Source organism: Chelonus insularis, unplaced genomic scaffold (genome assembly GCF_013357705.1).
Source record: "Chelonus insularis isolate UGA/USDA-ARS -01 unplaced genomic scaffold, ASM1335770v1 contig_381_pilon, whole genome shotgun sequence".
NCBI classification, from domain to species: Eukaryota; Metazoa; Arthropoda; class Insecta; order Hymenoptera; family Braconidae; genus Chelonus; species Chelonus insularis.
Genome location: NW_023276539.1, coordinates 213907 through 240949, shown reverse-complemented (window position 1 = coordinate 240949; position 27043 = coordinate 213907). Strand labels below are relative to the sequence as shown.

General features: G+C 29.0%; 6 protein-coding genes across 7 annotated transcripts; 2 read left to right on the top strand and 4 right to left on the bottom strand.

Moving 5' to 3' along the window:
* Window positions 1-1348: 1348 nt before the first annotated feature.
* LOC118067364 (protein C10) lies at window positions 1349-2800 on the bottom strand. Its single transcript, XM_035084040.1, has 2 exons — window positions 2546-2800; window positions 1349-2472 (listed from the first exon to the last, which is right to left on the bottom strand). The coding sequence occupies exons 1-2, from the start codon at window positions 2583-2585 to the stop codon at window positions 2162-2164; spliced, it is 351 nt and encodes a 116-aa protein (XP_034939931.1). The 5' UTR covers window positions 2586-2800; the 3' UTR covers window positions 1349-2161.
* A 276-nt stretch (window positions 2801-3076) lies between these two features.
* Window positions 3077-8966, top strand: Rich (Guanine nucleotide exchange factor subunit Rich). The gene is made up of 8 exons (XM_035084039.1): window positions 3077-3467; window positions 3745-3852; window positions 4063-4899; window positions 4968-5123; window positions 5192-5392; window positions 5452-6021; window positions 6092-8052; window positions 8129-8966. The coding sequence occupies exons 1-8, from the start codon at window positions 3333-3335 to the stop codon at window positions 8466-8468; spliced, it is 4308 nt and encodes a 1435-aa protein (XP_034939930.1). The 5' UTR covers window positions 3077-3332; the 3' UTR covers window positions 8469-8966.
* A 1551-nt stretch (window positions 8967-10517) lies between these two features.
* LOC118067359 (protein shisa-5-like) lies at window positions 10518-14585 on the bottom strand. 2 transcript variants are annotated; one of them, XM_035084033.1, is made up of 5 exons: window positions 14402-14585; window positions 13802-13958; window positions 13509-13639; window positions 11091-11186; window positions 10518-10976 (listed from the first exon to the last, which is right to left on the bottom strand). In XM_035084033.1, the coding sequence occupies exons 1-5, from the start codon at window positions 14460-14462 to the stop codon at window positions 10885-10887; spliced, it is 537 nt and encodes a 178-aa protein (XP_034939924.1). In that variant the 5' UTR covers window positions 14463-14585; the 3' UTR covers window positions 10518-10884. The 2 variants fall into 2 exon arrangements, with proteins under 2 accessions (XP_034939924.1, XP_034939925.1); XM_035084034.1 differs by having other exon boundaries at window positions 11091-11183.
* Window positions 14586-14831: 246 nt separating this feature from the next.
* RpS13 (ribosomal protein S13) lies at window positions 14832-16129 on the top strand. The gene is made up of 3 exons (XM_035084031.1): window positions 14832-14981; window positions 15293-15420; window positions 15794-16129. The coding sequence occupies exons 1-3, from the start codon at window positions 14860-14862 to the stop codon at window positions 16096-16098; spliced, it is 555 nt and encodes a 184-aa protein (XP_034939922.1). The 5' UTR covers window positions 14832-14859; the 3' UTR covers window positions 16099-16129.
* A 281-nt stretch (window positions 16130-16410) lies between these two features.
* On the bottom strand, window positions 16411-18680 carry LOC118067357 (malate synthase-like). Its single transcript, XM_035084030.1, has 2 exons — window positions 18475-18680; window positions 16411-18311 (listed from the first exon to the last, which is right to left on the bottom strand). Exon 2 carries the CDS (start codon window positions 18220-18222, stop codon window positions 16453-16455), a length of 1770 nt encoding a protein of 589 aa, XP_034939921.1. The 5' UTR covers window positions 18223-18311; window positions 18475-18680; the 3' UTR covers window positions 16411-16452.
* On the bottom strand, window positions 18679-21438 carry LOC118067356 (asparagine synthetase domain-containing protein CG17486). The gene is made up of 4 exons (XM_035084029.1): window positions 21020-21438; window positions 20825-20903; window positions 20532-20729; window positions 18679-20452 (listed from the first exon to the last, which is right to left on the bottom strand). Exons 1-4 carry the CDS (start codon window positions 21025-21027, stop codon window positions 18950-18952), a joined length of 1788 nt encoding a protein of 595 aa, XP_034939920.1. The 5' UTR covers window positions 21028-21438; the 3' UTR covers window positions 18679-18949.
* Between the last annotated feature and the right edge of the window lie 5605 nt (window positions 21439-27043).

Here is a 27043-nt window from a genome sequence, read left to right as displayed (position 1 = left end):
AAAAATTACATTTACTCGAGAATAAATTAGATTTTATACACGCTCTTCTCGAATATAGTATATTTTTCATGTATAAGGTATTGATTCGAAAATCTTTACGCTCGATAATTGAAACAATTAAATAATTCAATTTCATAAAAATAACTGAACAATTTGTAAATTACGTAACAATGGTAGATCCATTCTTTTGATATTCATAAAAAATTTATACATAAATAAATTGTAATTTTTTATTATTATTTATTTAATTATTCAATTAGGTAATATAAAAATTATAATGTGTTAAATCAAACAGGGTTTAATTCGCAAAAAAAATTTTTTATAAATTTACTGATCATATTTGTTTATTGAAAACAAGATTAATTCAATCAAAGAATAAAATTTATAGGTCCTTTGGTGTTATTTGATAAATCATTTATTTTTCATCTGATAATGCAGGTTTATTAGAATTTTGTCAAAGAAAAGATATATAGTTGCTTCAAGCTTAACAGCAAATTATTATGAAAGTATGTAAAAAATTAAACTAATAATAATAATAATAATAATAATAATAATAATAATAATAATAATAATAAAAATGCTTTATCAATGTAATGATCGATACGATTTTTTTGCTGGTTAATTAAGACAATGATGATAATTTCTGCTGATATTTTTTTAATTTATACTAAAATAAATAATTATGTAGGGTTAGTGAATAAGTGAACGTAATTGTATATAATCATGGGGGTATTTCTTTCATCATATGAACGATGATCAAATATTAGAATATGTATTACTAACATCAAGTTAATCAAGATGGTATTATGAACACTGTACATTTTATCATATACACATATACCAATTTAATATTTTTATTCATTTATTTACAATCAAAGAGTCCAAATAAAAATATTTTTTTTTTTCAGCAAACAATTATTAATATATTTTATATTAATTTTCCAAATTAATGTAATCAATATCATGTTACACTAAATAGCTTTAATTTCAATATAAACATTTCTACAACTTACTACATTTTTTTGAACAATTTCTTCCTAATTATTATTACAATAATTATTGGATATAATTCAATAATTGTGAATGAATTGTACACAATTTACTATTATGAATAATTCATGATAATTTGTAAAAATTATCAACGTCATTACTGATTACTGGTTTGATAGTAAACAAATGTACAAATTTTCAATGTATTTTTTTTCTATTTTTATAGGAATATCTAGTGGTTTAATTCACTTGTAGTTTTTTTGTTTCATTCATAAAAATACATCAGCAACCAATGAAACAATAATAAATAATAAACATTTTCATATGACAATTTTACACCAATGGACCTATTATATAAACAAATTTGAATAATGAATTTTATTTATATTTATTTGATGAATATTGTAGATATAAGCGATAGTAATGAGCTAAAAGTTAACGCTTAATGCAATTCGCTATGAAAATGAAATGAAATTTCAGCAAATTCTTTAATGAAATATATTTTTGTAGATTAATCATAGCATTATAATGGTTTCAATAATTATATCAATGGCTATTAAATTTTCAGTTTCTTTTATTATTAAATAATTATTATGTTATGAGAAGTATTTATTATAATTATAATAATGATTATTATGGTATTATATAGAGAATTAATGAAAATATTTATTATACTGTGTATTTTGTGCTAATTTCCAATTTTTGGATGCACTTGATTGATAAACGTTGCATTTTTATGTCTTGTAAAAATAAATAAGTCAGAATGAAGTTCGATTTTATTCAATATTTCATTGATCGTAAGACTTGAAAATAAGTTTTAAAAGTTGCCGTATGATTTACATTTTATATGTAAGACTAAGAATAAAATATTTAAAAAAATAATTCATATGCTTATAAAATTTATTAATTTTTTTGTAAATAAAACGACGTATATATATATATTCTCAGATAAATTGCACATCATGAAATCATAAATAAACATTTGAAATTTTATATACTTAACTTAATAAGTTATATTTTAATTTAATCTCATTTAGATCGCAACTCTATTTATTTAAAACTGTTATGACTTGAATTATTTAAATTTTAACTATTGATACTTGAGTAATTATTTGAGAACACTAATCATAAAATGGCAGTATTGAATTTTAATAACATTATGTTTATATGTTTAAAGCGAAGTTTCAGCAGAAGGGCTACTTGCTACTGGAGGTAAATAATATGATCTCACTTTATTATGGAGCCTTGCAATTTCTGGATCTTCACGCTCCAATGTTCTAATGAATTGTGCAAATTGTATTGTTCCTTCTCTCCCTTCTGTGAAACCATAATTCTTAATTACATCCATTTGAATTTGCGTCACTATTGGAAAAACAAATTGCATCATTTTAAGCATTTCATTCCCTGAACTTTCCTTAGCTTCATTGAGCTTTTGTATATTTTCTGGAGTATTGAGAGCTGATAAAACGTCTGTGAGAGCAGCTAAAAAATAATTATAATTATTACATATTTAATATAAAGAATTTAATTTATAAATCCATTTTAATTTCAATACCTTTGGCAGTTTCAGCATTAAAAGTTGCTGGAGATGCCATTTTATTCAATGCTAATTAATTTTATTCTTTAAACAAACTATTTGTTTACATTTGGCGTTTACATTGAAACATTACTCTGACATGATATTTTTAGGTTATGACTAATTCGCAGAAAAGTATGCCAGAATTAGGGTGTAGTTTCCTTCTGATTTTACCGATTACTAGTAACTATTTTGAATATGAATAATAATATTTACTATCATCGTTTAAATTAGATATTTATGAGTCTTCTCAGACCAGATAATAAAATAACTTGACAATAATATCACTTTGTTATTTTATTACTTTTATTATTATCAAAATTTCAATTATTAATAAAAGAATTATTATTCGTTTTGGATATTTAAAATTATTTAATCAAACAAATACTACATAATTTAAAAGATGTATGTAGTTATTTATTGCTAACTCTTGAAATGTAGAATTCAGAGCAAAAAAGTGTTTGTAAATAATCAGGAATTTTAAATTGTTATGTGTTCCACATATGCGGTGGCAGTAGTAGTATCATTCGCCATTTTAAAGTTGTGTTGTCGATTTCTCCTTCGTGTCGTTTAGAAAATTTAATTAGTTTTATTCAAGTACATTAACAGACATTTAGTAATAATTATAACCTTTAACAGTTTATACTGATTACTCTATTAAAATGAATCACGAAAAAATTTAGATATTTTTGGAGTTGTTTTTATATTTAAAAGATCCTCGACACATCATGTGATTGTAATTTTTGCTTATAATTGTAAAGAAATCATGTTTTTTCCAATCGGTTGGCCCAGGGTTTTGAACCCTACAGAACCTGAAGAAATAAATGCAATAGTGTGCAATAGGGATAAAATTTTATTTGCTCTTTTAACAAAAGATACTCTCGAAATATGGTATTGCAAGGTAGTTACACATTTTTATTTATTATGGTGATAAACTTTCAACTTTCTAAACAATAAATTCATGTATATAGGTTATTAACTTTCGTATCTTCCACTTCAACTTTTACTATTGAACTCCAATATCAATTTCTTTTATTTGCTATAGATATCCATAGTAATTTGATTCCATTCCTGTTTGTAAACTTTTAAAAAAATACGTCAAGTTAAAAATTTAATTAAATAATTGATATTTTATCTCTTTTAATACATCATTTTCTAATAATAATTTATCATTTCAGCCATGTGTGCCAATTGTTTTCAACAGACGGACCAAAGATTCTTTAAGGAAATATGGAGATAACATCTTGGTTCAATGGAAACCAGATTCTACTATGCTAACGATAGCAGTAAGTACACAGTTATACCATCAAACATAAAGTATAAAAATAGACAACAGATAAAAATTCACAGACACGTACTCGGAATTGTAAAAGAATTCTTGATTACTCGCAAAATAGCATCAATTATTTCAAAACAATTATATTATATAATCTGATAGCTCGTAAATTTAATTATTTATTTACAAGTAATCATTAACTTTTTAATTATTTTTGCAGACTTCTGATAGTTATTTATTATTTTATCGAATAATGGAGAGCGGAAATGATAATCGAGGTTTATATGAGCTAAAAGATTCTCCGGTAACAAGTTTAAAACGTGACAGTGCTGAGCTTTTCATCAAAGAAGTCATTCCTTCATTAGTAATAACATTTGTAATGCCTGTATGGATAGACGGAGGAATAAGTTCATTAGTTTGTATAAGAGATGAACTGATGGTAGCTACAAGAACACGTCATATAATGAGACAACGATGGGAAGGAACTGTAAATCGTGATTATTCTTTAGATCTTCAAAGAATACCATTTAGTATTGATCAACAAATTTCAACCGTTGCAGTGCCAATAACAGAAAATAATGTTTATGTAACAGATATTGAATATTCACCACTAGTTGGAGGCTTTGCTGTTGTTTTAAGCAACGGAAAAGCTGCCTTTTTGACAGCTCAGTCATTGAAATTTGATCCAAATCAAGTACAAGGTATTTGGGCAAGGTATTTAGATGATGCTACATGTGCTGCTGTAAATCACAAATACAGATTAATTGCATTTGGTCGAGAGAATGCTGAAGGTGTTGTATATTATGTTGATGAGTCAACAGGCGGTTTGGAAGTGTCTCATACATTAAGTTTATCATCCAAAGATTATCCTGGGAAACCAGGACGGGTGAAATGTTTAAGATGGACTCCTGACAGTTGTGCAATAGCTTTAGCGTGGGATACTGGAGGTTTAGCTATTTGGAGTACGTTTGGAGCACTTTTATTGTGTACTCTTAAATGGGATTATGGATTACATGTAGATCTTACACGAGATAATCCTTTGCACATTCTCACAATGGTAATTATTACTTTATTACGCATTGCCATATGTTTCTAAGCCTTTAATACATTGAATATTAATTCTAGGAATGGTCTGCTGAAGGCTATCAATTGTGGATGCTACGAGAATCTCCAAACCTTCCTTTACACAACGAAGAAAATGGAAATGAGCTTTCTAAAAATGAACGTTCTTTAATTCAATTAGATTTTGTAAAGAGTCCTCTTACTGTCAATCCTTGCATGGTAATTTTCATGCTTTTTATTTATTAATTATTATATAAAATAATTTATTAAGATGATAAAATTTTCAGGGCCATCATGGACACTTATATCTTCAAGGGGAAGACCGTCTGTACCTGAATCTAGGTGGTATTACGGCCGATGTACCAGGATATCATTTAACAAATGAAATTCCAAATGACAACACCATATCACAAACCATCGCTGGATCGAAACAATGGCTTGTTGTTCCCATCCCTAGCAGTTACAGTGGCTCTAATTGGCCAATTAGAGTGAGTTAATTACTTTTCTCTCAATATTTTTGTTACGATACTCTAAACAGCATTTATAGTATACTGCAATAGATAATGAAGGACAAAGCATCGCTGTGGCTGGTAGAACTGGGCTAGCACATTATTCTTTATTAACAAGAAAGTGGAAACTTTTTGGTAATGAAACTCAGGAGAGGGACTTTATTGTCACTGGTGGCCTCTTGTGGCATCGAGGATTCGTCATTGCTAGTAGTTATTCAATTTTAGAAGACAAAGATGAAATTAGAATATATCCTAAAGACACCCGATTAGACAATAATTATGTCAGGACTGTTCGAATGCCATCACAAGTTCTTCTGCTCAATACCATGAAAGAAAGGTTGCTAACTTTTTGTGCAAATGCTCAAGTCAGTATTTTTGATATGAAGTTGGAAGGTATTGAAGGCTCTGGAAGTCTTGAACTTACTAGAACTCAGATTGTTGATATCAGTGGACTTTGTGTACATCCTGCTTGTGTTGTTAGTGCTACTTTAACAACAATTAGAGCTGAAACTGCGGGAAGTCATCCACATCCTGAAAGTCTACTGCTTAATGTATCTGGAAGACTTTTGATGGTACAAAGAGAACATTGTACTGATAATCCAGATCTTGTAAGTATTTTCAACAATTTTTAATAATTTTGAAATTGTTAAAAATAACTTGGGAATTAATCTTTTTTAGTTATTCACCTGTGGAGCGCCTAATGTTCTTGCATCTTGCGTGGAAAACGTATGGGTACCTTGGAGATCTCGAAGAGATAAGCCACATCTAACTGAAGCTCTTTGGCTTTTTTGTGGTGCCCATGGAATGCGAGTATGGTTACCGTTATTTCCACGAAATCATCAAGAAAGTGCTCATACATTTATGAGTAAAAGAATAATGTTACCATTCCATCTAAAAATTTATCCTCTAGCAATTTTATTTGAAGACGCAATCATTCTTGGAGCTGAAAATGATACTATCTTATACACGTCTGATGCAAACTCGCCGTTTTCACTGCCTTTTAGTCTACTTGAATTAACAAGTCAAGTATATCTTCATCAAATACTACGGCAGCTCATTCACAGAAATCTTGGCTACCATGCTTGGGAAATAGCTAGATCGTGTGTTTCTCTTCCGTACTTTTCACATTCCCTAGAATTATTACTTCACGAAGTTCTTGAGGAAGAGGCGACCAGTAAAGAACCTCTTCCAGATGCTCAACTTCCAAGTGTCGTTGAATTTATCCGTGAATTTCCTGGAGTCTGGGCTCGAGCGGTAGTCCAGTGTGCAAGAAAAACTGAAATTGCTTTGTGGCCTTATCTTTTTTCTGTTGCTGGATCGCCGAAAAAACTTCTTCAAGACTGTTTGAAACGACAGCAATTAGATACAGCAGCTAGTTACTTAATTATCTTACAAAATTTGGAACCATCTGCAGTGAGTCGGCAGCATGCAACACTTTTGCTTGATGCCGCATTGGAACAAGGTCGTTGGGAATTATCACGAGATCTAGTTCGCTTTTTACGAGCTATAGATCCAAATGATGTTGAATCTCCAAGAACTTCGTGGGGTGGAACTGGAAAATTAGCTGGACCTCCATCAACACCATCAGTTTCTCCTGAAGAAGATCTCTCCTTAGTATTAGGGACCATGCAAGTGTCTCGAAGTCGAAGTTATAGTACTACAGTGACTCCCAAAGTTCAACATGATAATACAGTCAAAGATCCACCTTCTTCGATGTTAGAAAAAACGAGAAACGCAGTGATGAGACGAAAAAAATCCGTTCCTAGTGTTAAAACTGAAAGAAGTGATAATAAAGAAGCATCAGCGGAGGAATTTTTCATTGATGTAATTCTTCAGAGACATGCTAGACGTTTATTGACGGCTAGAAGATTAGCAGACTTGGGTCACTTTGCTGCTAAATTAGATTTTCACTTAGTTACTTGGTTGGGAAGAGAACGGGAACGAGCTGCAAGAATTGATGACTTTGCTGTGGCTTTGAAAGCAGTACATGAAGATTTTTGTTTCCCCTACCCAACAGTATCACTTTCTCATCTTCAAAAATTAAGAAGAGACAGTCATATGTCTTTGAGGTCGCCTTTAGAATTATCAAAATCAATAAGTCTAGAATCTCCTGAAAATGAACCTCAATCTTTAATGGTTCTAAACTCGAATATCAATACAGATTTACCTCCAGACAGTGGATACACGAGTTTACCAAGCACCAGACCACTTTATGCAAGTATAGTGTCTCCAGTGGCAAGTTTAGAAACTCAGTTTCCTGTAGCTGAAGCTAAATTGACTTCAAGAATACTTCAAGAAACGACAAGTGTTACAAGTGATGCCAGTACTAATTGGCGTGACGATGTTGAGTCAATTGTCGGAACTTGTTGGATTGCTGATCATCTAGAACCACCTGAGGTTCATTCGACGACTATTTCCGGGCCAAGTAGTCGAGCAGAAGTACAATTAAGGTATCTTCTCCAGCTGTTCTTAGAAGCTGGTTGTCTTGGATGGGCTGCAGTTTTAACAACTATACTTAGAGACGCTTCAGTGATGGCAAGAATTGTTAGAGCAGCACACGCTCCTATGCAAACGTTAGACTCTGTTATTAATCTTCGTGATGGAATTCTAACTCTAACTAAATGGTCTCATTCAGAATGGTAAATTTATTTATTGTCATTAATTTTAGTTATTTAATTTTGTATTATTTATTTTATAAGAATATTTTATTTGTAGTCTTGGATACCGAGCTTTTGTATCTGGTATTCAAAATCAAACGTCCTCACTCAATCGGTTGATTGTTGTGAAACAACAACTGCAACAACAGAATCAACACGAACCAGAAACACCAGATACTCCGTCTCCAAGTCCAGCTCCTTCATTCGGAAACAACCAACGTGGAAATATTTCACGGTCGAGACGATCATCAGCCAGCCATGCATCTACAACCGCTACTTTGGATGAAGAAAGAATAAACGATTCTTTCTCCGGTCACGACGAGTCCAATTTTCGCGGTAGTTTAGGTAATATAAATAGTTCAAATGACTCAGCGCAACAGAGCTGTGTAATTTCGTAAAAATATTGTTATTCCTACATTTTTAGTAGTAATTTGACAATGGTGAGATTTTTATACTGACTCAGGGTCTACTTTACCATTGCTCAATTTATTATCAAGTTCATGGACAATACCTTTCCATAGGACTAGATAACAATAAACTGTCTGATTAAATGATTTAAATTATCTTTTTTAAACAAAATAATCATCTCTGAAGTCTTCAAATGGAATTAATATTTTTCTCTATTGTAGATGGTAGATAGTATCAATTTATTGCAATCACTGAGAGTCATTCAATAACTGGATTAATTCTGATAGCAATTTTAATCACAATTTTATACAAAATAAATTAATTTTAATTTCTTAGTGATACTGAATGTAATAATTTTCTATTGAAAAATATGGGAAAGGTACTCATAATAAATGCAATTAGAAATCGAATACAGGTAACTATTTTTTCTTGATATAGAATATAAAATTATAAAATCTAATTTAATATATAAATGAACTGATATTGAATTTATAGAAATACAATTATTATAAATATATATATAAATTTTTTTGTTCCAACAAAAGAATGTTTTTGTCAATAATTTATTCGAAAAAAAAAAAGCAGATAATTTTAATTATTAGAGAGTATTTTCTTATCGATTTAATTGAAATTTCTTATGAGAATAATTTGATAATCAAAATATGACTGTAGATTATTGAGATAAACAAATCAACATTTTAAATCCATAGATTCAAAGAAAATAATCAAAAATTCATTTAAACCTTTTCATTTGAATGGCCATGAAGATTAAAATAATTAATCAGTTAAACAGTTTATTGTATTATAATAATAACAATACTCAATAGTGTATAAATATATAAGTGTCCCTGACTTTGTATTATGGCAATAATATAAGACAATGTCTTCGACAGTTCAGAATTTAATGCGCTGATCCACAAACAGCAGAAAAGAATTGACCTTTACTCTGGTTATGATGCATTTAACCGTTTTAAAGATGATTTTTATCTATCCGCAGTAATTCAAGTTGGTTCTTTTGATAATAATATTTTTTTTTAATCATTGGACAGGGTTGCATATATCAATGAAAATTTTAGATCATCAGATTATCAATAATGTGAAGATAAAATAATGAATGATTGGTAGCTATGTTTGTAGGAAAAAACAAATGAATGTTGAAAAAAAATTAAAAAAAAACATTTAATTAACAAAACGAATGGGATTGTTAATATTTTTTAGCAGTAATAATGATCAATTAAATACTTTTGAAGTGTCTAGAATGGAATGTGATTTTTTGCAATTTACACTGATTTAATATATTAATGCTCACTAGTTTCACCAAATAATAGCATTAATTAATAATAATATTAATAAATGACTATTGTCGAATTGTTAATCCCATATTCAAATAAACTGATGAATCATTGAACAGAAATGATTCTCGGGATATATTATGTAAAAACAAAATTGATTTTAACAGTACTAATGAGTATTTAATATTTATAATATAAATTGAATATTTTCACATAATTTATTCAAAAATTGATTTAATTTTTTACATCTTAAATATAAATTACGATAGTTTATATATATTAGAAAAGAATCCTTATAAAGATAGTATTATATTTTATTGAAAAGAAAAAATTGTTTTAATAAATAAAAGACAATTAATTGAGCTTCAATTAAATTATTTAAAGTGAATATTTTTTTTTTTTTATTAAGCCTCTTGTTCTCTCAAAATGTGATTAAATGAACAAAACATAAGTTACAAATATTCGTAAAAATAATATACAATAATTTTATAGTTTTAAATAAAAAAAATGCAATAAATGGAATCTATAGTCTGGAATTTTTATTTATATTTATCAATTCGGAAGACTAATAAATTTATTTATTGAAATGAAAATGAAATTTTAAGATAAATAAGTATCTTTGTAAATACAACGACACTTCATTTAATGGTAATGACATCAAGTCATTAAAAATTAATTTATTTTTACGAGAGAAATTTTAAAATTGATTAAAAAAAATTAGGCCTAATATTTTTTTCTTATTTTTTAGTTTTTTTTTTTTTTCAAATTATATAGTAAACTAATGACTGTAAGTCACTAGTATTTTGTCTATATTTATTTAATTAAAAATTCATGAAAAAATATCCAAGTATTATTATACAAAAAAATAATTTTATGCGTCATTCAACATCACGTCATTTCCTCTTAAGATAATAGTCAGGATGGAGCAGTTCAGTGGAAACACTGGAGACTGATAGACTTATTTCGGTCACATACTGGAGTATTATATGTATTATCAGCGCACATTGCTCCCGATAGTCTTTAATGGAAGTGATTTATTATCCGATAATAGATGATTCACAGCAAGACCAACACACGAACAAACAGTTACGTTGAAGAATACTGATGATAAATCCTACTGGGGGAAATTTGGGTTATATGATGCTTGTTGAGCATAAGGTTCGACTGTATAAGGTGGTGGTTGACTCGGATATTGCATTGAAGGTTCTAGAATAAAAGAAATGATTGATTGTATTAATTATTTGCAAAGTTATGAATAAGGAATAAGAATACTATCATTTAATATTTATTCATGAATTGTTTTGTTTTATTTTTCTTTACCTGTATGAACTACGTATGGTTGATGAGGCATTTGAGCAGATTGGTTTGGTATTGGAGCAGTGCCTGGATGTATAATAACACCTGGTGTATGAACTTCTGAAAAAAATACCGGTGTTTATATCTTTTTTCATCATAGAATAAATAAGTTATTAATTATTTGTAAAAATTTCTCAACAATCTTTTTGTTTTAAATATATATTTTATTAATTAATTAATAATTAATTATTTATCTTAATTTGTCTTTGAAGTCTACGTTTTATTGAGTTAGCAAAGAATAAAATTTTTATTATTGTAGAAATAATCATAAAAGAACAAGAAGTAGCTTAGCTGATAAAATGTATATTCTTGCATGGACGATTTATGTTTTTTTAATTACAAATAAATTTTAATTAATTTCTCATAATGATGAAATGAAAAATGAAACAAAAGTACTGGACATGTAATGATGGGAATGGTTTATAAAATGAAGTATATAACTATTTTTGTATTATTTATCATCAAGTGTTTATTGAAAAATCAAATACAAAAGCGTTAAAAATATATCTATAAATGGAATGTTTATGAGTGTTGACATAAATTTATGTAAAAAAATTCTAAAAATATGCATTTAAGTACAACAATGTACAGTATTGTGTGTTGTTCAGATCAAGTTTTGATATTACATAAGTCTGCAAGTGTTTTTCAGTAATTACTATCAATTATTATCAGATAATAACCAAATTCAGTATCTGAGAATTTTTACAATCAATTGAGATTTAATTCTTAAATCAAAAGTCTTGGTTTTCTTTTAAATGTTTTATATAAAATATTAAATGAAGCGGAAACAATGTTGAACTTATCGTACTACAATAGTACGTATCTTTATCTTATCAATTTCTTTATTGTATTTTAGAATAAAAGAAAAAAATTCACATACTCATCATGAAATAATTACATTAAATAAAACATTCAATTACCGATCAATTATCAAAAAATATAATAATAATATCACTGGCACCATACAAAATCTCAAGTATCGAAAATGTATTTTCTATTTATCTTATTTTGACATCTTGCAGACTCATGACATTCATGTGTACAATATTTTTCTTATTGATTTTTAATCTAAGTATTTATTTTACATTTTAATACTATGGAAGGCTCGATAAATATAGTCTCTGTCAGTAAATGGGATACAAAAAAATATGAAGAATATTGAAATAGTAAAAATTAACTGTTTACATTAATAATGGAAGTTAACGTATTGCCATAAATGACCAATCAATATTTTGGCTACAACAATAAATATTACGTATTATGAAAAGGTCAATACTAGGGCCAACAGCTGTATCCTCATTGTTAGAAATAATTACTAAATTGAAATCATTTCTTCACTATACGGTAATGAATTATCATCATGGACACTCTCTATCATCATCAGAGTATAATGATTTATCTCATAAGAACAAAAAACTATTGTTTACTCCTTTAGTAAAATTAAAGATAATTTTTTAATATTTTGAAAATTTCCAGTATCACTGAGTAATTGTATTTAATTATTTTTATTCATCAAAACCGAATAAGCTTGTCAATTATCATTTATTGAAATACAGAAATAATTCAGTGACTTTTTGAAAATTGATAATTTATCACCGGAACAAAAATTGATTAATCAAATTTTCTCAGAAAACTTCGTTATTTGAAAAAAAAACAAAAAAAAAACATGATAAATCATCTTATAACTTTTTTTCCAATACTTTATAAATTATTTCGGAATTTTTTGCTTATGAATTATAAGCATTTGAAGTTACGTTGAAGATTGTTTTGCTTTAGCAGCCAATGTATATGTTAAAAAAAAAAAACATCGATAAAGAGAAAAAAAACTCAAAAGGCCAGCTTTGAAGAATTATCAGTTATTTTAAAGCTAAGAAGCTGAAGCTCAAAAGCCAGATATATTAAATAGTATATATATATGTATGTATATATAAAAGCTATTAGTAATGACGCTTTGTCACAATATAAATTATGTCATTACCACACATTTCAAAACAGTTTCAAGAGAACACTAATCTAAATAGGATGCTTTTGTTACGAATATATATCATCCTATTACAGAATTTCGTTGTGTAGCTTCTAGACCGAACCAGGTCCTGGAAAAGAATATCTAATCAGTCTGATAGATTAATTTTTTAAATTAAACTAATAAATAATTTTGGTCTACGGACTGAATTACGAGGAAGTCATAATCGGTGATGTTTTTATATTGAAATGAGAATTTAAAAATAATAAGAAGAACATTTAGAAATTTTTGTTAATAGACAGATATTTTTAAGAGACAAAGAGACAGATAAAGTGATGAAATTTATCGTTATTATTACATAGTTTAATAAAAAAAAAATCCAGTTATAAGCAGAAAGCTAAGAATATCATTTTACTCACTTCCATAAACTGTTCCACGATGACGTCTTTTGTACCATGGGCAGCAACTACAGCATAAACATGTGATGCAAAAGACAAAAAGTGTCACTACGACCAGTACTCCGATGATCGCCGGAAGAATAATCTTAAATCTGCAAATTTAAAAAAATTAATGATTATTTTGGGTTTTACTAGCTTTGAGTCTTGTTATTTATCAATAAAAGACAATAAAAACCTTTAGAAAATTTTTTTAACATTGTTTTATAATTATTATAAATAAATAAATAAATAAATAAATAAATAATTAGTCAAACCCTGTGTTTAAAGTATATTCTTGAGCATCACAGCAGTAGTATTTATTTTCCACATCTAAGCAACAATAAGATTTTGGAGATGAATCAAAAATTTGTGGAATCCCAGGACAATATGAAACTAAGTTGTCCACGAAATTGTTACTAGGACACTTGTCCGCTGCAATAAAGAAAGAAACAAACATTAGTGTGTGATTAGCACGTGATAAAAATTATTACTTGTTTAACTAATCATTGATAGAATTATCAATGAATAAAAAAAGATACAATCATTTTTCATTGCTGTAATCATTACTGATTATTTGGTTGGCCGGATATATGCACATAACATACATTTATGATTATCGAAGATTCGTTTATTTAAATAATCTTCAATTCAACGAATGAACAGAAACAACCTTGAGTTTACGCAGATGAGAAAACTCACTACGGCCATTTCATTTCGTAGAAGTCTATATAAAAATTATTCTTAGCTTTTCATTTCAATACAATTGAATTTTTATATTCATTGTATATTATTAATTGTAAATTATTCTAAATTCATGATGACAATGATTATGTCTTTGTTGTTAAAATTCTAAAAAAAAAAGATAAAAATCTTACCAGATACAATTGAGTTACAAAGAACTATTGTAAAAACTAATATAATTATTTTTGACATCATTTTAAATGATTTTGATTACAATTCGTATAAAATAATTAAAAAGTAATACTATCACGCGTGAACGTAATGTTCGAACAACCACTTTCAACTGCGCACAACGGCATACAACAGATTATAAATTGATGAATAAGATCTTTTCTGATCGTTGTTTTATTGGAGTAAAATTCGATTTGATTATTTTGGCGGGTAAATGATAAATTTAAAATCTCACACAATTTTGAACAAATACTCTATATAAATATATATAATAATGTCTCATTGTTTTCAAAGAATACTTTATAGGTTAACTTTTGTTTTTATTAATAATTAAAATATTATTTAAACAATTGTTTAACGATAAAATTGATTGTAAACAATGTACTTGTTCAGCGCAATATGATCATAAAGGAAATAGAAGATGGCGCTGACTGTTGTGCCGCCATGTTTTTTTTTCATTTCTCTCATTTCCGTCTCTGTCTTTGTCTTTTCTCGCTGCAAGTCAAAGAGAATCAACGCCATGGGTCGTATGCACGCACCTGGGTATGTAAAATAACATATTTATTCGGATTAAATCACTGCCATTTATCGAAAAAGTCTTAATTTTTATTATAAATAATATTTTTAAGTTGTTGTGTAGAGTTTTTAAAGGGCTACTGATAACTCATCTACAATCTTTATATCCTAACCTTTTAAACCATGTGCTGACGTACATAAACACCGGAATAATATCGCATTTTTATAATTATGTATAAAAGTACTTTTCATTCTGTATTGTTAACTTACATTTACTTAATAATGAATGGATTTGTACATTGAATGATGTATAATTGATTTGTGTTTATTCATTTCAGAAAGGGTATATCCCAATCGGCACTCCCATACCGACGGAGCGTACCAACTTGGTTGAAGCTTACTCCAGAAGATTGTAAAGAATTGATTTACAAATTTGCCAAAAAAGGATTCACACCATCTCAAATTGGTAATTTATAATTTATTATAATTATTATTTAGATCATTTCTAAAAAACAAATACATTTATCTTTAAAACTATTATTTGTGGCTCTTATAAAAGCAAGCTACCAGCTGAATATCAATATTTATATATTAATCTTCAGTTCATTTGATTGCTTGCAATATTAATCCATTGGCGTTTGAGGCAAATTTGTTATTTTTTCAAAACAATTTGCTATAGATAACCAAGAACATTTTGTTAATTATTACATTCGTAATGTAAAGAGTAATACTCATTTAAAGAACGTCATGTGTTACTAAATATAATTTACAATGATTCATAACATATTAGTATATATTACAATGTCAATGAGATAATTGATAATTAAATCAATTTCCAGGTGTTATTCTTCGTGACTCACATGGTGTCGGTCAAGTACGTTTCCGCACTGGAAATAAAATTCTACGAATTGTTAAAAGTATGGGACTTGCTCCAGATCTACCAGAGGATCTATATTACTTAATCAAAAAGGCCGTTGCTATTCGTAAACACTTGGAACGTAATCGTAAAGACAAGGATAGCAAGTTCAGATTGATTTTAGTAGAATCAAGAATCCATAGACTTGCTAGATATTACAAGTCTAAAGGCTCACTTCCACCCACGTGGAAGTATGAAAGCGCAACTGCCAGTGCTCTGGTAGCTTAAAATAATATTAATAAATTCCTTATTTACATAATTGTGAGTTTTTTAATTCATGGCAAGACTCAATTTCCTTCGGATTTACACAGTAATTTTCTGGAGTAACATTTCTTTTCTTACCATTCTTGAAGCAGTATACCAGTTATTTCTTTTTTTACATAAGTTCAATGGTTATATAATTAAAAATTGTTTTATTATATGAATTCATCAATACAGAAGTAATATCTACATACTCAAGGTAAGGAAAGACTAATATTTCATATAAAAATGTTCAAAAAATACAAATAAATGAATAATGTTTGAGAAATAAAAAAAAGATTTTTTTTAAAATTAATTATTTATATAAATAATATATTGATTTTACAAATGAGATAGTAAATTGCTGAACGGATATATATCATAGACATAGGTGGTAATAAAGTCCGGAAAGTCACGACAATTTACAATATCTATAAACACATGTTTAGCCATCACAAGCTTCCTTATCCTATCTACAAATAGGTTTGTGGAGTATGTTTTAACCAAATCATTCACTATTTTTTCGGTTAAAATATCCACTAACTGACTTGTTACAGTGTCATGATTATCGTTGTGGTAGTCTTCCAATTTTGCAGCATGCCGAATCCATTGCCAAATTTGTGATCTTGATATCTCTGCTGTTGCGGAATCTTCAATAGATCCATCGATGATAAAGTGTCCTCTTCCATTGAACCAATTATAAATGAAAAGAATAGCAACTTTAATATTATGTTCCAATCCTTTAATGGTTACACCTCCTTCAGGAAGACTCAATAAATCTTTTTCTGTAATTTCTTCTGGTGTTCCAGGATAACTTATTTGATTAAGTCCTGGAACTTTTGGAAATTTTTTCCATAAATTGTTCATAAATGGAACTAAGTTCAAATCGTAAACCATAAAACCATCGACACCTTCTTGAATTTCTTTGATTTTAGCCTCACAGACCTTTTGAAGAATAATTTTGTATGACTCAGAGTTTGAGTCTGGAGGTAATAATTGAGCAGCCATTCCTCCCGTGGCATAAGCTCCTCTCTTATGACAGACTTTAACAACCAATTGTAAATATTTCTTCAAAAATCTCTTGTCCATATTCACATATTTATTCCTATCAGGGAGCACAAAAGATTTTTTATCTCCAAATTTTGCGATAATTGATGCTGCATAATCCCAAATTCCACAATTGAGTCCCAAAGAATGATCTTTTAATTGATACAAAATATTCTCTACTTCAAAACTTGCTAAAATATTTTCAATTAAAACACAGGCTTTGATGGAACCATATGGTATTCCAAGTCTTTCTTCACTCCAAGAGAAAATATTATTCCATAACTTAGCTTCATCAGAGCTTTCAAGTTTCGAAAGATAAAAGCAAGGACCACAACCACATTTGTAGAGAATTTTTCCAGTATGAAACATTAATAAAGCAAAATCAAAAAGAGGTCCTGGAATATATTTTCCATTTATATGAACATTTTTTTCAATCATATTCCAAGCTCGTGGTCGTAACATAAGAATCGGAGCAGCAGAAATCTCTGGAACATTGTCCAATTGATTATGAACAGCTTTAAAAACATTGTGAAGTCCATAAATTTGGTTAAACCAATTAGGACAATGGCCATCATCAAAGTCCACTTGAATTCCTTGGACATTAGCACATAAAGCAGCAGAAAAATGATCTAAATTGCTGGGACTTACATCTCCAAGGTCTAAATGTCGATTTCTCAGCCGATTATTAACAGGAGCAACTTCCCAGTTGTCATCTTCAACTTGTAGTTTAGAAAATGATGGAATTTTTTGATTAATTCTTTGCTCAGCTTTCCTTTGAAGTCTATGATTGTATAGACTGTTTACATCTTCATCAAACTTGATCACAAGGTCAGCTAAAAATTCAACTGCTTCATGTGTAAGTAATTCATAAAATGCTCTTTCTAAACCTTGAGGAGGCGTTTTAATATAAACATTTTTCACTTTTAGAGAATTTTTAGAGATTGAATTTAAATCAACATTCACATGATTTTTATTTTTAGATAAAACTGGTGCTTTTATTAAAGAATATGATGACTTGGTACGAGCTTCAATTTGTGATACTAACGGTAGAAAGTGTAAATCCATAGTTATTCGAATGGCTTCAACTGATTTCTACACTTGAGTACAGACAGTATGAGATTATTCAACACTTCATTACTTTCATATATGTGAACCTGAAATTCAATTATGTAAATGCATACAACTTCAACATTTAAGACTTAAATGACTTGGCTATACTCAAACTTATTTATTATAAAAATAAAAAACAGCTATGCTGAATAATTGATTATTCGAATAATTAGCTTATAAAAAAGTTAGATAAAAATATCAAATTACCTTTGGTTTAGACAATAGGAAATCAATGAATACTAATTACTGCTCACTAACTCCAGTGTATCAGAGTTCGAAGGTCACTAATGTTATCTTAACTGAGAAAATATTTTTTATTTTATTGAAAAGATAATTTTTAAAAATGAAATTCAATAGTAATCAACAAAATATGGAATAAAAATAATATAAACAATACTGATTAAAATCCAACTTAAAACTCTTCAAGTATGAAAGTAATGAGGTATAATCTTGATGTTTGAGTATTTAATATATTCTGATAACATATCTTGACGAAAAACAACGAAGTAAGATGATTATAAAATTGTGCCTTTTGCTGAATAATCAACGTTAACTTGAGTCAAATAATTTTCAGCATATAAATAAACAATAGACTGATCTAAAAAATAGTAATATCAGATTCTTATTACATAATTATTAAAATATAATGTACAAAAAAAAAGAATAGTCAGGTATTATTGGTTTATTTTAACCACTGAGACAAGTCTTTAGCATTTTCTTTGCTGTTAGCAATTCTTGATCCAAATTGAAAAGCTCTTTTAGGGAAAGTAGCTGTTTCTTTTAAGCCTATCTTATAGGCTAATAATCGGAGGAGTAGTTTATCACCAATACCAGAAGGCATTTTATCAATTGGACAGCATCGTTCCCATGATTTTAAGCTTCGAACATATTTAACCAAATTGTCATCAAGGAATGGAAATCGAGCTTGACGTCCATGATCAGAAATAATCCTATCATCTCTTCCCAAGTTTCTCTCAGGTATTCTTAATAATTCTTGATTGAGTTCTTTGGTCAAAGCATCCCATCCTGAACGGCGTAAAATGGTTCTATGACGAGTATACCCGCCAAAAAGTTCATCTGCTCCCATTCCCAAAAGTAAAACTCTGCAAGGTGACTGATAAAGTTGATTGGTTGATGATGAAACACCTGATCCACGGCTAGCAAACCACAAAGCACAGCCTAAACTTTCATCTAAAATTGTTCTAAGAGGATAAATTAAATGGCAAATGTGTTTACTACAATATTCTTGTAATTCTTCTCTAGTGATATTGACTTCAATAAAATTCCATTTCCTTTGTGGAAAGATTTCTTTTAGTTCTTCTAGAGCTTGATATCCAGTCTTTCTATCAGGAACATCAAATGCTGATGATGATGATCGATTTTTATTTGCTGTTAATTCAAAAGCTACGTTTATTAAATCAATACTTTCATCCTCAGGTATTATTGTACTAGTAATAGCAGCTAGAATTGTTGAATCCAAGCCTCCAGAAAATAATATACCAATTTTAGAATGATCACAGTTACATTCATCATTAGAAATTGGATTAGGATTGATCACTAATTTGACACAGCTTTGACAAAATCTTGGTTTTTTATTTACACGATAATGTACTGATGAATTTAATAATCTCCATAATTGTGAGACTTTTTTATCAACTCTTACATCTTTTAACAAATGTTCCAACATTTCTTTACCTTTGTAGTCCATTGAATTGACAATATCTATGAAGTTTAATGATTCTTGATTCATCAGTTGTGATGAAGAATTTTCTATCGTTATTGGTAATATTGATTGGTTGATTCTAATATTTATAGGCAGGTTTAAATTTTTAATTACAGAATAAAAATGATCATCTGTATCATGCCATGGAGAGCATGATAAATTGAATGTAGAAGCATTGAGATCCATAGAAAAAATTCCAATGGCTGGAAGTTCTATGATGTTTTCAATATTTTTGTGAGCTATAGAACATAATGTGAGAAACGGAGATTCATCTTCTACGTGAATATTTATTAAGAGACTATGTCGACCAATGGAATCTCTTCCGAAATATAATGTATTGGTTTTTTTTTGGAAATAAATAAAACTATATGGTCCTTCGATATGAGATAGAGTTTGATAAACATTGTTTTGTGATTTTAATTTTGTTGATAGTGTTAGAGTATCACAATCGTCATTACTTGCCTAAAAAAAAAAATTTATTTAATTGAGTTATGAATTATAGGTTATTTAATTATAATTATTAGGTGATTTTGAAAATTACTAGGATTCCAGTGAAAATATCTCCATTCCATAAGAGAATATTTCCTTCTTCGTCTACGCATGGTTGAAGAGTTGGACATGAACCTTGCATCCATAGAACGCTAGCAACGAATTCGCCACTCCAATGATCAGTGGTTATTTGACATGTCGATAAAATGTCTGGTCCACGTTTAGCTGTTTGTTCTTTCAATGTAGTCCACTAAAAAAATTATTTTTTAAAGTTGGATAATACAAAATAAATGTCAACAAGGTAATTAAAGATTAAATGTGAATAACAATAGATAAGTATCAAACCTTGTTTATTTCAAAAATTTTGTTTTTATCTATTGTTTGATAAATACAACAGAGTATTCCACACATTAGAAATGTAGATCTATTAAAAATTTCACTAAGTAATATAAGTAATATATTACAGAACAGTTATTATTTAAAACAAAAGAGTTTACTGCTAATTGTAGTGACATATGTTAGGTTAGAATCTTTGAACACCTGTACATGCTTGTCCATAGGATTATGAGTAATAGAATCACAGTAAGATTTATTATTCAATACAAATAAAGTCACATTATGTGTTATAAATCATAAAAAAAAACGTTTTTATAAATGAAGTAATAAATTTGAGGTTATTTCTAACAATAATCGTTGGATATTATTAATAATACAATAATACTTGTATCGCATTTGGCTTGTTTTCTATTCAATATTAATGAGTAACAGTTGCCAACAATTAATTTCTCATTTATTTTCGGGCTTTGATAATTAGGAGAATCATGAATGAATTATAAATGTCTTTTTTATTATAGCTCGCACTTTGAGGATATCCAAGTATATCAAACGACATCAAATATTTACAATCTTCTGTCAATAAAACTTTTGTCGCATCATCCATTTTATATTCATTCAAATCAAAGACAAATTTTATGACGCCATAGTTCAACTATAAAAACAATAAATGAACAAACAAGACCCAAAAACAAAAATTTGAATATAAAAAAAAGATCAGATAATTCAATAGGACGACGATTGAATTTCGTCTCTTCATGCTCATGGGCTTGTAAAAAGCCTAGTCGATCAAAAAACACTTGATTCAGTACCCGACCAGTCAAACCAGTTACTTGAAGACGTAAAATAATTGTATCTATTCTCTTTTTCAGAGGAAACGCAGGTGATACCCAATATGAAGTATAAAAGATAAGAACAGGTGAAGAGATATGTAGCCCATATTTTTTAGCATTTGTGGTACCGTAGTTTGGATTGGTCAAACACAATGCTTGAGAATCATTCAAAACTGGAGCCAAACATCTATCGGTTTCTACAAGATGGAGATATTTTTGTTTCTCTGCTGGTAGCTCTAGATATCCTGTACCGGTCATATAATCAACAGGGCCGTAAATATGATATTTTAATCTAAAAGCATCCTCGATGTTTTTGACATAAATTCGTTCTGGTTTGGTCAAGAATGATGCTAATTTTCCTTGAAATGATCCATTCAAAATAATCACCAACCAGAATACTCCAAAGAAGAAGATTCGTGATTGAGTGTTCTTTAGAGCTTGAGGAAAGTAGCTACCCAAAAATAGTTGCCATATTTTCAGCAATGCTGATATAAAATGTTGTCGCTGGTTTATCCTCAGAATAACCGCTGACATGATGAATACAATGATAACGGGTGCCAAAATGCTTAGATTGAAAAAACTTAAGATTTTGATTTCAGTGCTTAAAAATGGTCTCTTTTGACCTAGAAGAATCATAAGTACCCTAGCATCTGGATAAGTCACGTGTTTATAACCGAGATACATGGGTTGTGGTCTTAGTAAAAAGGCATTGTCTAAAAGATCTTCTAGTTTTGTAAAAAGTCTTTCGTCGTTTGTTTGTAAGCAACACTTTAGATAATCAGAATCAGTTAGGTTCAGTTTTACATTCATGTGAGAAAACACATCATTCATTGTCACTGTTATGCGCTTTGATAATATGTACTGGACGTAGTCATTTAGTCTTATGGGTACACCTGTGGGCACTTCTTTTCGACGTGCGTTTTTGTCCATGATGACTGATATGACGTAGTCGTCTAGCTTCAGAGTTTTGTCAAACATGATTACAGGACATATTGTGCCATCTGAAATATTGAATTGATTAAATAAAAAATACTAAAATGTAATGGTATAGAAGTTAAATACCTCTATGGTATTGATGCTCATACAGAGTCCAGCGTGGATCAGGTTTCGTTTTGATCTCATCAACCGACTTCCATGGAGATGGTGCATAATTATTGAATGGATTGAATGTATACAACATCACAGCCTCTTTATCAATGTTATAACATAGGTAGACAGCTGATAGGATTTTTCTTTTCCACATCATAGTAAGAACCTTTGATGCATCTGTTGATGAATTCGTTGATGGTCCAATCAGCAAGAAGTATGACTCTGTATTCCACCATGGTGTTGACTGCAGTTGAGAAATAGTTGTATTCAGCTGGTCTTCAGATGATGCAGTCAATAAAAACGTTCCTTTATGAGGATTATAGTTTTTAGCATTTTGCTGGATCTTGAAGTCATTGTTGATTAAAATAATTGATGATGATAGCAATTCTTGGTTTGAGTTAGGGAAAACATACTTGCTGGATTGTTCTGTTATGATGAGTGGATTAAGATCATCTTGAAAGCATCCTCGTAAAATTTCATTCTGCAATTTTCCCAAAGTGTAAATTTAAAGAACCAAAAGCTAAGGATGACTGTAAATAAAATAATCTTACCACTTTTTTATAAATAATAAAAAAATTGCCTTTATCACTATTGTTCAATAAATGAATGGCGATTATATTTAAAATGCACTTCAATAGAAAAACTATCAATACTTGCTTCAACAACATTATTCTGAAAAATATTCCATTTGTGCATCCAAAAATAAGACAATCATGACTATACATATATCAATAGAATTTTGAAAAGGTCACTAGCATAGAGATTTTTATCAGCATTTGAACTGTCATTTTTCAGAGATTCATGCATTGATTCTAGATATTTTATTTGTCACATCAATATTCTATGTGGCTTGCACCATCAAAATATTTGAGTAGTGACTGTGAAGTACATGCATTAACTTCATACTCAGCAGACAAATTTATTGTCCAGTTGTTCATACATTAGAATGTGTATTCGATAAGTTGATGTCTATAAACGATTGGATGTAATAAAATAATGATACCTGTACATACTTGATACAGACATTTCAAATGCATATAAACACATCAATTAAACACTTATAAAATCTATTATCTTTTAAATATTAGCAAACACCTTTGATGCATCTGCTGATGAATGAGTTGATGGTCCAATCAGCAAGAAGTATGATCTCTGATAGTATTATATTCTTCTATCAAAATAAAAACCTTATAAAATATTTCCCTCGAATTTAGCTTGCGTTCTATTCATTATTAATACATAACATTCGCCCTTTCCATAGAAATCTTTCTATCGTGTCGCTAATAATTACTTTCTCATTCATTTTCAGGCTTTTATGATAAAAAAAATCATAGATGAATTATAAATGTTTTTTTCATTCCAACTCACATTTTGGATACATCCAAGTATTAAATGACATTAAATATTTACAATTGTCTGTCAATAAAATTTTTGTCACATCATCATTGTTACATTCATCACCAAGATCCCAAATCAGGAATTTGAATATATATATATAAAAGATCAGATCATTAAATAAGACAAAAATTTAATTTCTTTTTTTAAAATATAAAATTTAATGCTTCAAAGGACATGAATATCATAAAATAAAATTCACATCAACTTCAAACTTACAAGACAAATTTTTTTTTTAGTTGTTTATAAATTGAAATAAATATTCAATTAGTTCGAGTGAACAAACGATCAAATACAATAACAAAGAAAACAATTAATGTCTATACTTGATATATTTTAAATAACATGAAATGAATAATAACTGATATGATTAATTTAGAAGCATCTAAAACTAAACTAAGGTCACATTTGCTAATAATAGCTAATTAAAATAATTATTTCTTCTTTACTCCAGCAAAAAGTCAATCAATATAGTTTCAATGATACCATGATTCAATTATAAAAATAATTAAAGAACAGATATGACCTAGAATCAACACCTTGAAGATGAACCCAAGATCATGTAGTTCAATAGGACGACTTCGGAATTTAGTCTCATTATCTTCAAGGGAGTTTATATAATCTACTCGATCATAGAAAGTTTTCTTCTCCAAACGGGCCAAAAAACCAGATGCTTTGAGCCGAAAAATGATAGCATCGATTCTATTTTTCAGAAGAAATCCAGGTGAGACCCAATTCACTGTGTAGAACTGGTGAACTGGTGGAGACACGAGAAGTCCATATTTCTTAGCTTTTCCAGTACCATAATACGGAGTAGTTAAACACAAAGCTTGAGAATTATTCAAAATTGGATCTACACATTTAAACGTATCTGTGAAGTGGATATATTTCTGTTTCTCCGCTGGTAACTCTAGGTATCCAGTACCTGTCATGAAGTCTCTTGCTCCATAAATGTGATATCGTAGTTTGAATGCATCTTCGATGGTGTTGACGTAAATTCGTTCAGGTTTTGTCAAGAATGATGCTAGTTTGCTTTGGAATGCTCCATTGAGTATGATCACCAACACGAACACTCCAAAAAAGTAAATTCGTGTTTGTGTGTTGGTTAGTCTTTGAGGAAAGTAATTACCAAGAAACAGTTGCCATATTTTTAGCAATGCTGATGTAAAGTTTTGTTGTCGGTTTATCTGTAGGATAATTGTTGAAGTAAGAAACACAAAAATGATTGGTATTAGAATGTTAGAATGAAAAAAACTAAAAATCTTCGATTCAGTGTTTAAAAGTGGTCTCTTTTGGCTTAGCAGGATGAGACGTGAAACGATATGTGGATAGATAGCGTGCTTGAATCCATGATACATAGGACGCGGTCTCAAATACATGTCATTATCTAGGAGATCTTGAAGGTTTCCATAAATTCTTTTATCTTTGCTTATCCATAATCCATTTGTGTCAGTTATATTGACCTTAACTTTCATCATAGAAAACACTTCACTTAGTCCTGATATTCCTATGAGAGGTGCATATTTTCTGTAGTCACGTAGTCTTATAGGTACACCTGCAGGCACATTTTTTTTACGTAATTTTTTGTCCATGATGACTGATATGACGTAGTCGTCTAGCTTCAGAGTTTTGTCAAACATGATTACAGAACATATTGTGCCATCTGAAATATTGAATTGATTAAATAAAAAATACTAAAATGTAATGGTATAGAAGTTAAATACCTCCATGGTATTGATACTCATACAGAGTCCAGCGTGGATCAGGCTTCGTTTTGATTTCATCAACCGACTTCCATGGAGATGGTGCATAATTATTGAATGGATTGAATGTATAAAACATCACAGCCTCTTTATCAATGTCATAACATAGGTAGACAGCTGATAGGATTTTTCTTTTCCACATCAAAGCAAGAACCTTTGATGCATCTGTTGATGAATTCGTTGATGGTCCAATCAGCAAGAAGTATGACTCTGTATTCCACCATGGTGTTGACTGCAGTTGAGAAATAGTTGTATTCAGCTGGTCTTCAGATGATGCAGTTAATAAAAACATTCCTTTATGAGGATTATAGTTTTTAGCATTTTGCTGGATCTTGAAGTCATTGTTGATTAAAATAATTGATGATGATAGCAATTCTTGGTTTGAGTTAGGGAAAACATACTTGCTGGATTGTTCTGTTATGATGAGTGGATTAAGATCATCTTGAAAGCATCCTCGTAAAATTTCATTCTGCAATTTTCCCAAAGTGTAAATTTAAAGAACCAAAAGCTAAGGGTGACTGAAAATAAAATAATCTTACCACTTTTTTATGAATAATAAAAAAATTGCCTTTATCACTATTGTTAAATAAATGAATGGCGATTATATTTAAAATGCACTTCAATAGAAAAACTATTAGTACTCGCTTTGACAACATTATTCTTAAAAGAAACTGTTATACTATCCATACCGAATATTGCTCAAGTTTCATTTATTATTAATGATTGATTTCATATCAAAAAATATTGTGTTACCGACAATTAATTTCCCATTAATTTCCGAATTTGTCATATCCTAAGTATTCTTAAATAAATTATAAATATTATCTATGACAAGCATTTTGTATTACGTTTAAGTATTTTCAAGTATTTACCTGATATTCATAATAATATGCATACCATTTCCATCATAATAATCTACATAATTATCTTAAATAATAATTTACATTAATTTTAAATTCAAAAGACAAATATTTTTTTAAATAGTTTATTTGTTAGCACTGGTAGATAAAATGTAAATTCAATGAGTTGGAATGAACAAATAATTGAATACAATAAAAAAAACTGTGAATGTACATGTTGGTTTGTAAAAAATCTCAAATGCATATAAACATATTATTATCAAAGAATACACTTATTAACATTTAATTGTA

Excerpts from the sequence above, each read along its gene's own strand:
- LOC118067364 (XM_035084040.1), bottom strand. The coding sequence starts at position 2,585 with ATGGCATCTCCAGCAACTTTTAATGCTGAAACTGCCAAAG. Across the intron at positions 2,473-2,545 it reads TAATGCTGAAACTGCCAAAG|CTGCTCTCACAGACGTTTTA; the intron begins GTATTGAAATTA and ends ATTATTTTTTAG.
- Rich (XM_035084039.1), top strand. The coding sequence starts at position 3,333 with ATGTTTTTTCCAATCGGTTGGCCCAGGGTTTTGAACCCTACAGAACCT. Across the intron at positions 5,393-5,451 it reads GCTCTAATTGGCCAATTAGA|TATACTGCAATAGATAATGA; the intron begins GTGAGTTAATTA and ends CAGCATTTATAG. Across the intron at positions 8,053-8,128 it reads AAATGGTCTCATTCAGAATG|TCTTGGATACCGAGCTTTTG; the intron begins GTAAATTTATTT and ends TTTTATTTGTAG.
- LOC118067359 (XM_035084033.1), bottom strand. The coding sequence starts at position 14,462 with ATGATGTCAAAAATAATTATATTAGTTTTTACAATAGTTCTTTGTAAC. Across the intron at positions 13,640-13,801 it reads GAATATACTTTAAACACAGG|ATTTAAGATTATTCTTCCGG; the intron begins GTTTGACTAATT and ends TTAAATTTGCAG. Across the intron at positions 10,977-11,090 it reads ACCATACGTAGTTCATACAG|AACCTTCAATGCAATATCCG; the intron begins GTAAAGAAAAAT and ends CTTTTATTCTAG.
- RpS13 (XM_035084031.1), top strand. The coding sequence starts at position 14,860 with ATGGCGCTGACTGTTGTGCCGCCATGTTTTTTTTTCATTTCTCTCATT. Across the intron at positions 14,982-15,292 it reads GGTCGTATGCACGCACCTGG|AAAGGGTATATCCCAATCGG; the intron begins GTATGTAAAATA and ends TATTCATTTCAG. Across the intron at positions 15,421-15,793 it reads ATTCACACCATCTCAAATTG|GTGTTATTCTTCGTGACTCA; the intron begins GTAATTTATAAT and ends ATCAATTTCCAG.
- LOC118067357 (XM_035084030.1), bottom strand. The coding sequence starts at position 18,222 with ATGGATTTACACTTTCTACCGTTAGTATCACAAATTGAAGCTCGTACC.
- LOC118067356 (XM_035084029.1), bottom strand. Across the intron at positions 20,730-20,824 it reads AAATTTTTGAAATAAACAAG|TGGACTACATTGAAAGAACA; the intron begins GTTTGATACTTA and ends TAATTTTTTTAG. Across the intron at positions 20,453-20,531 it reads ATATTTTCACTGGAATCCTA|GCAAGTAATGACGATTGTGA; the intron begins GTAATTTTCAAA and ends TTTTTTTTTTAG.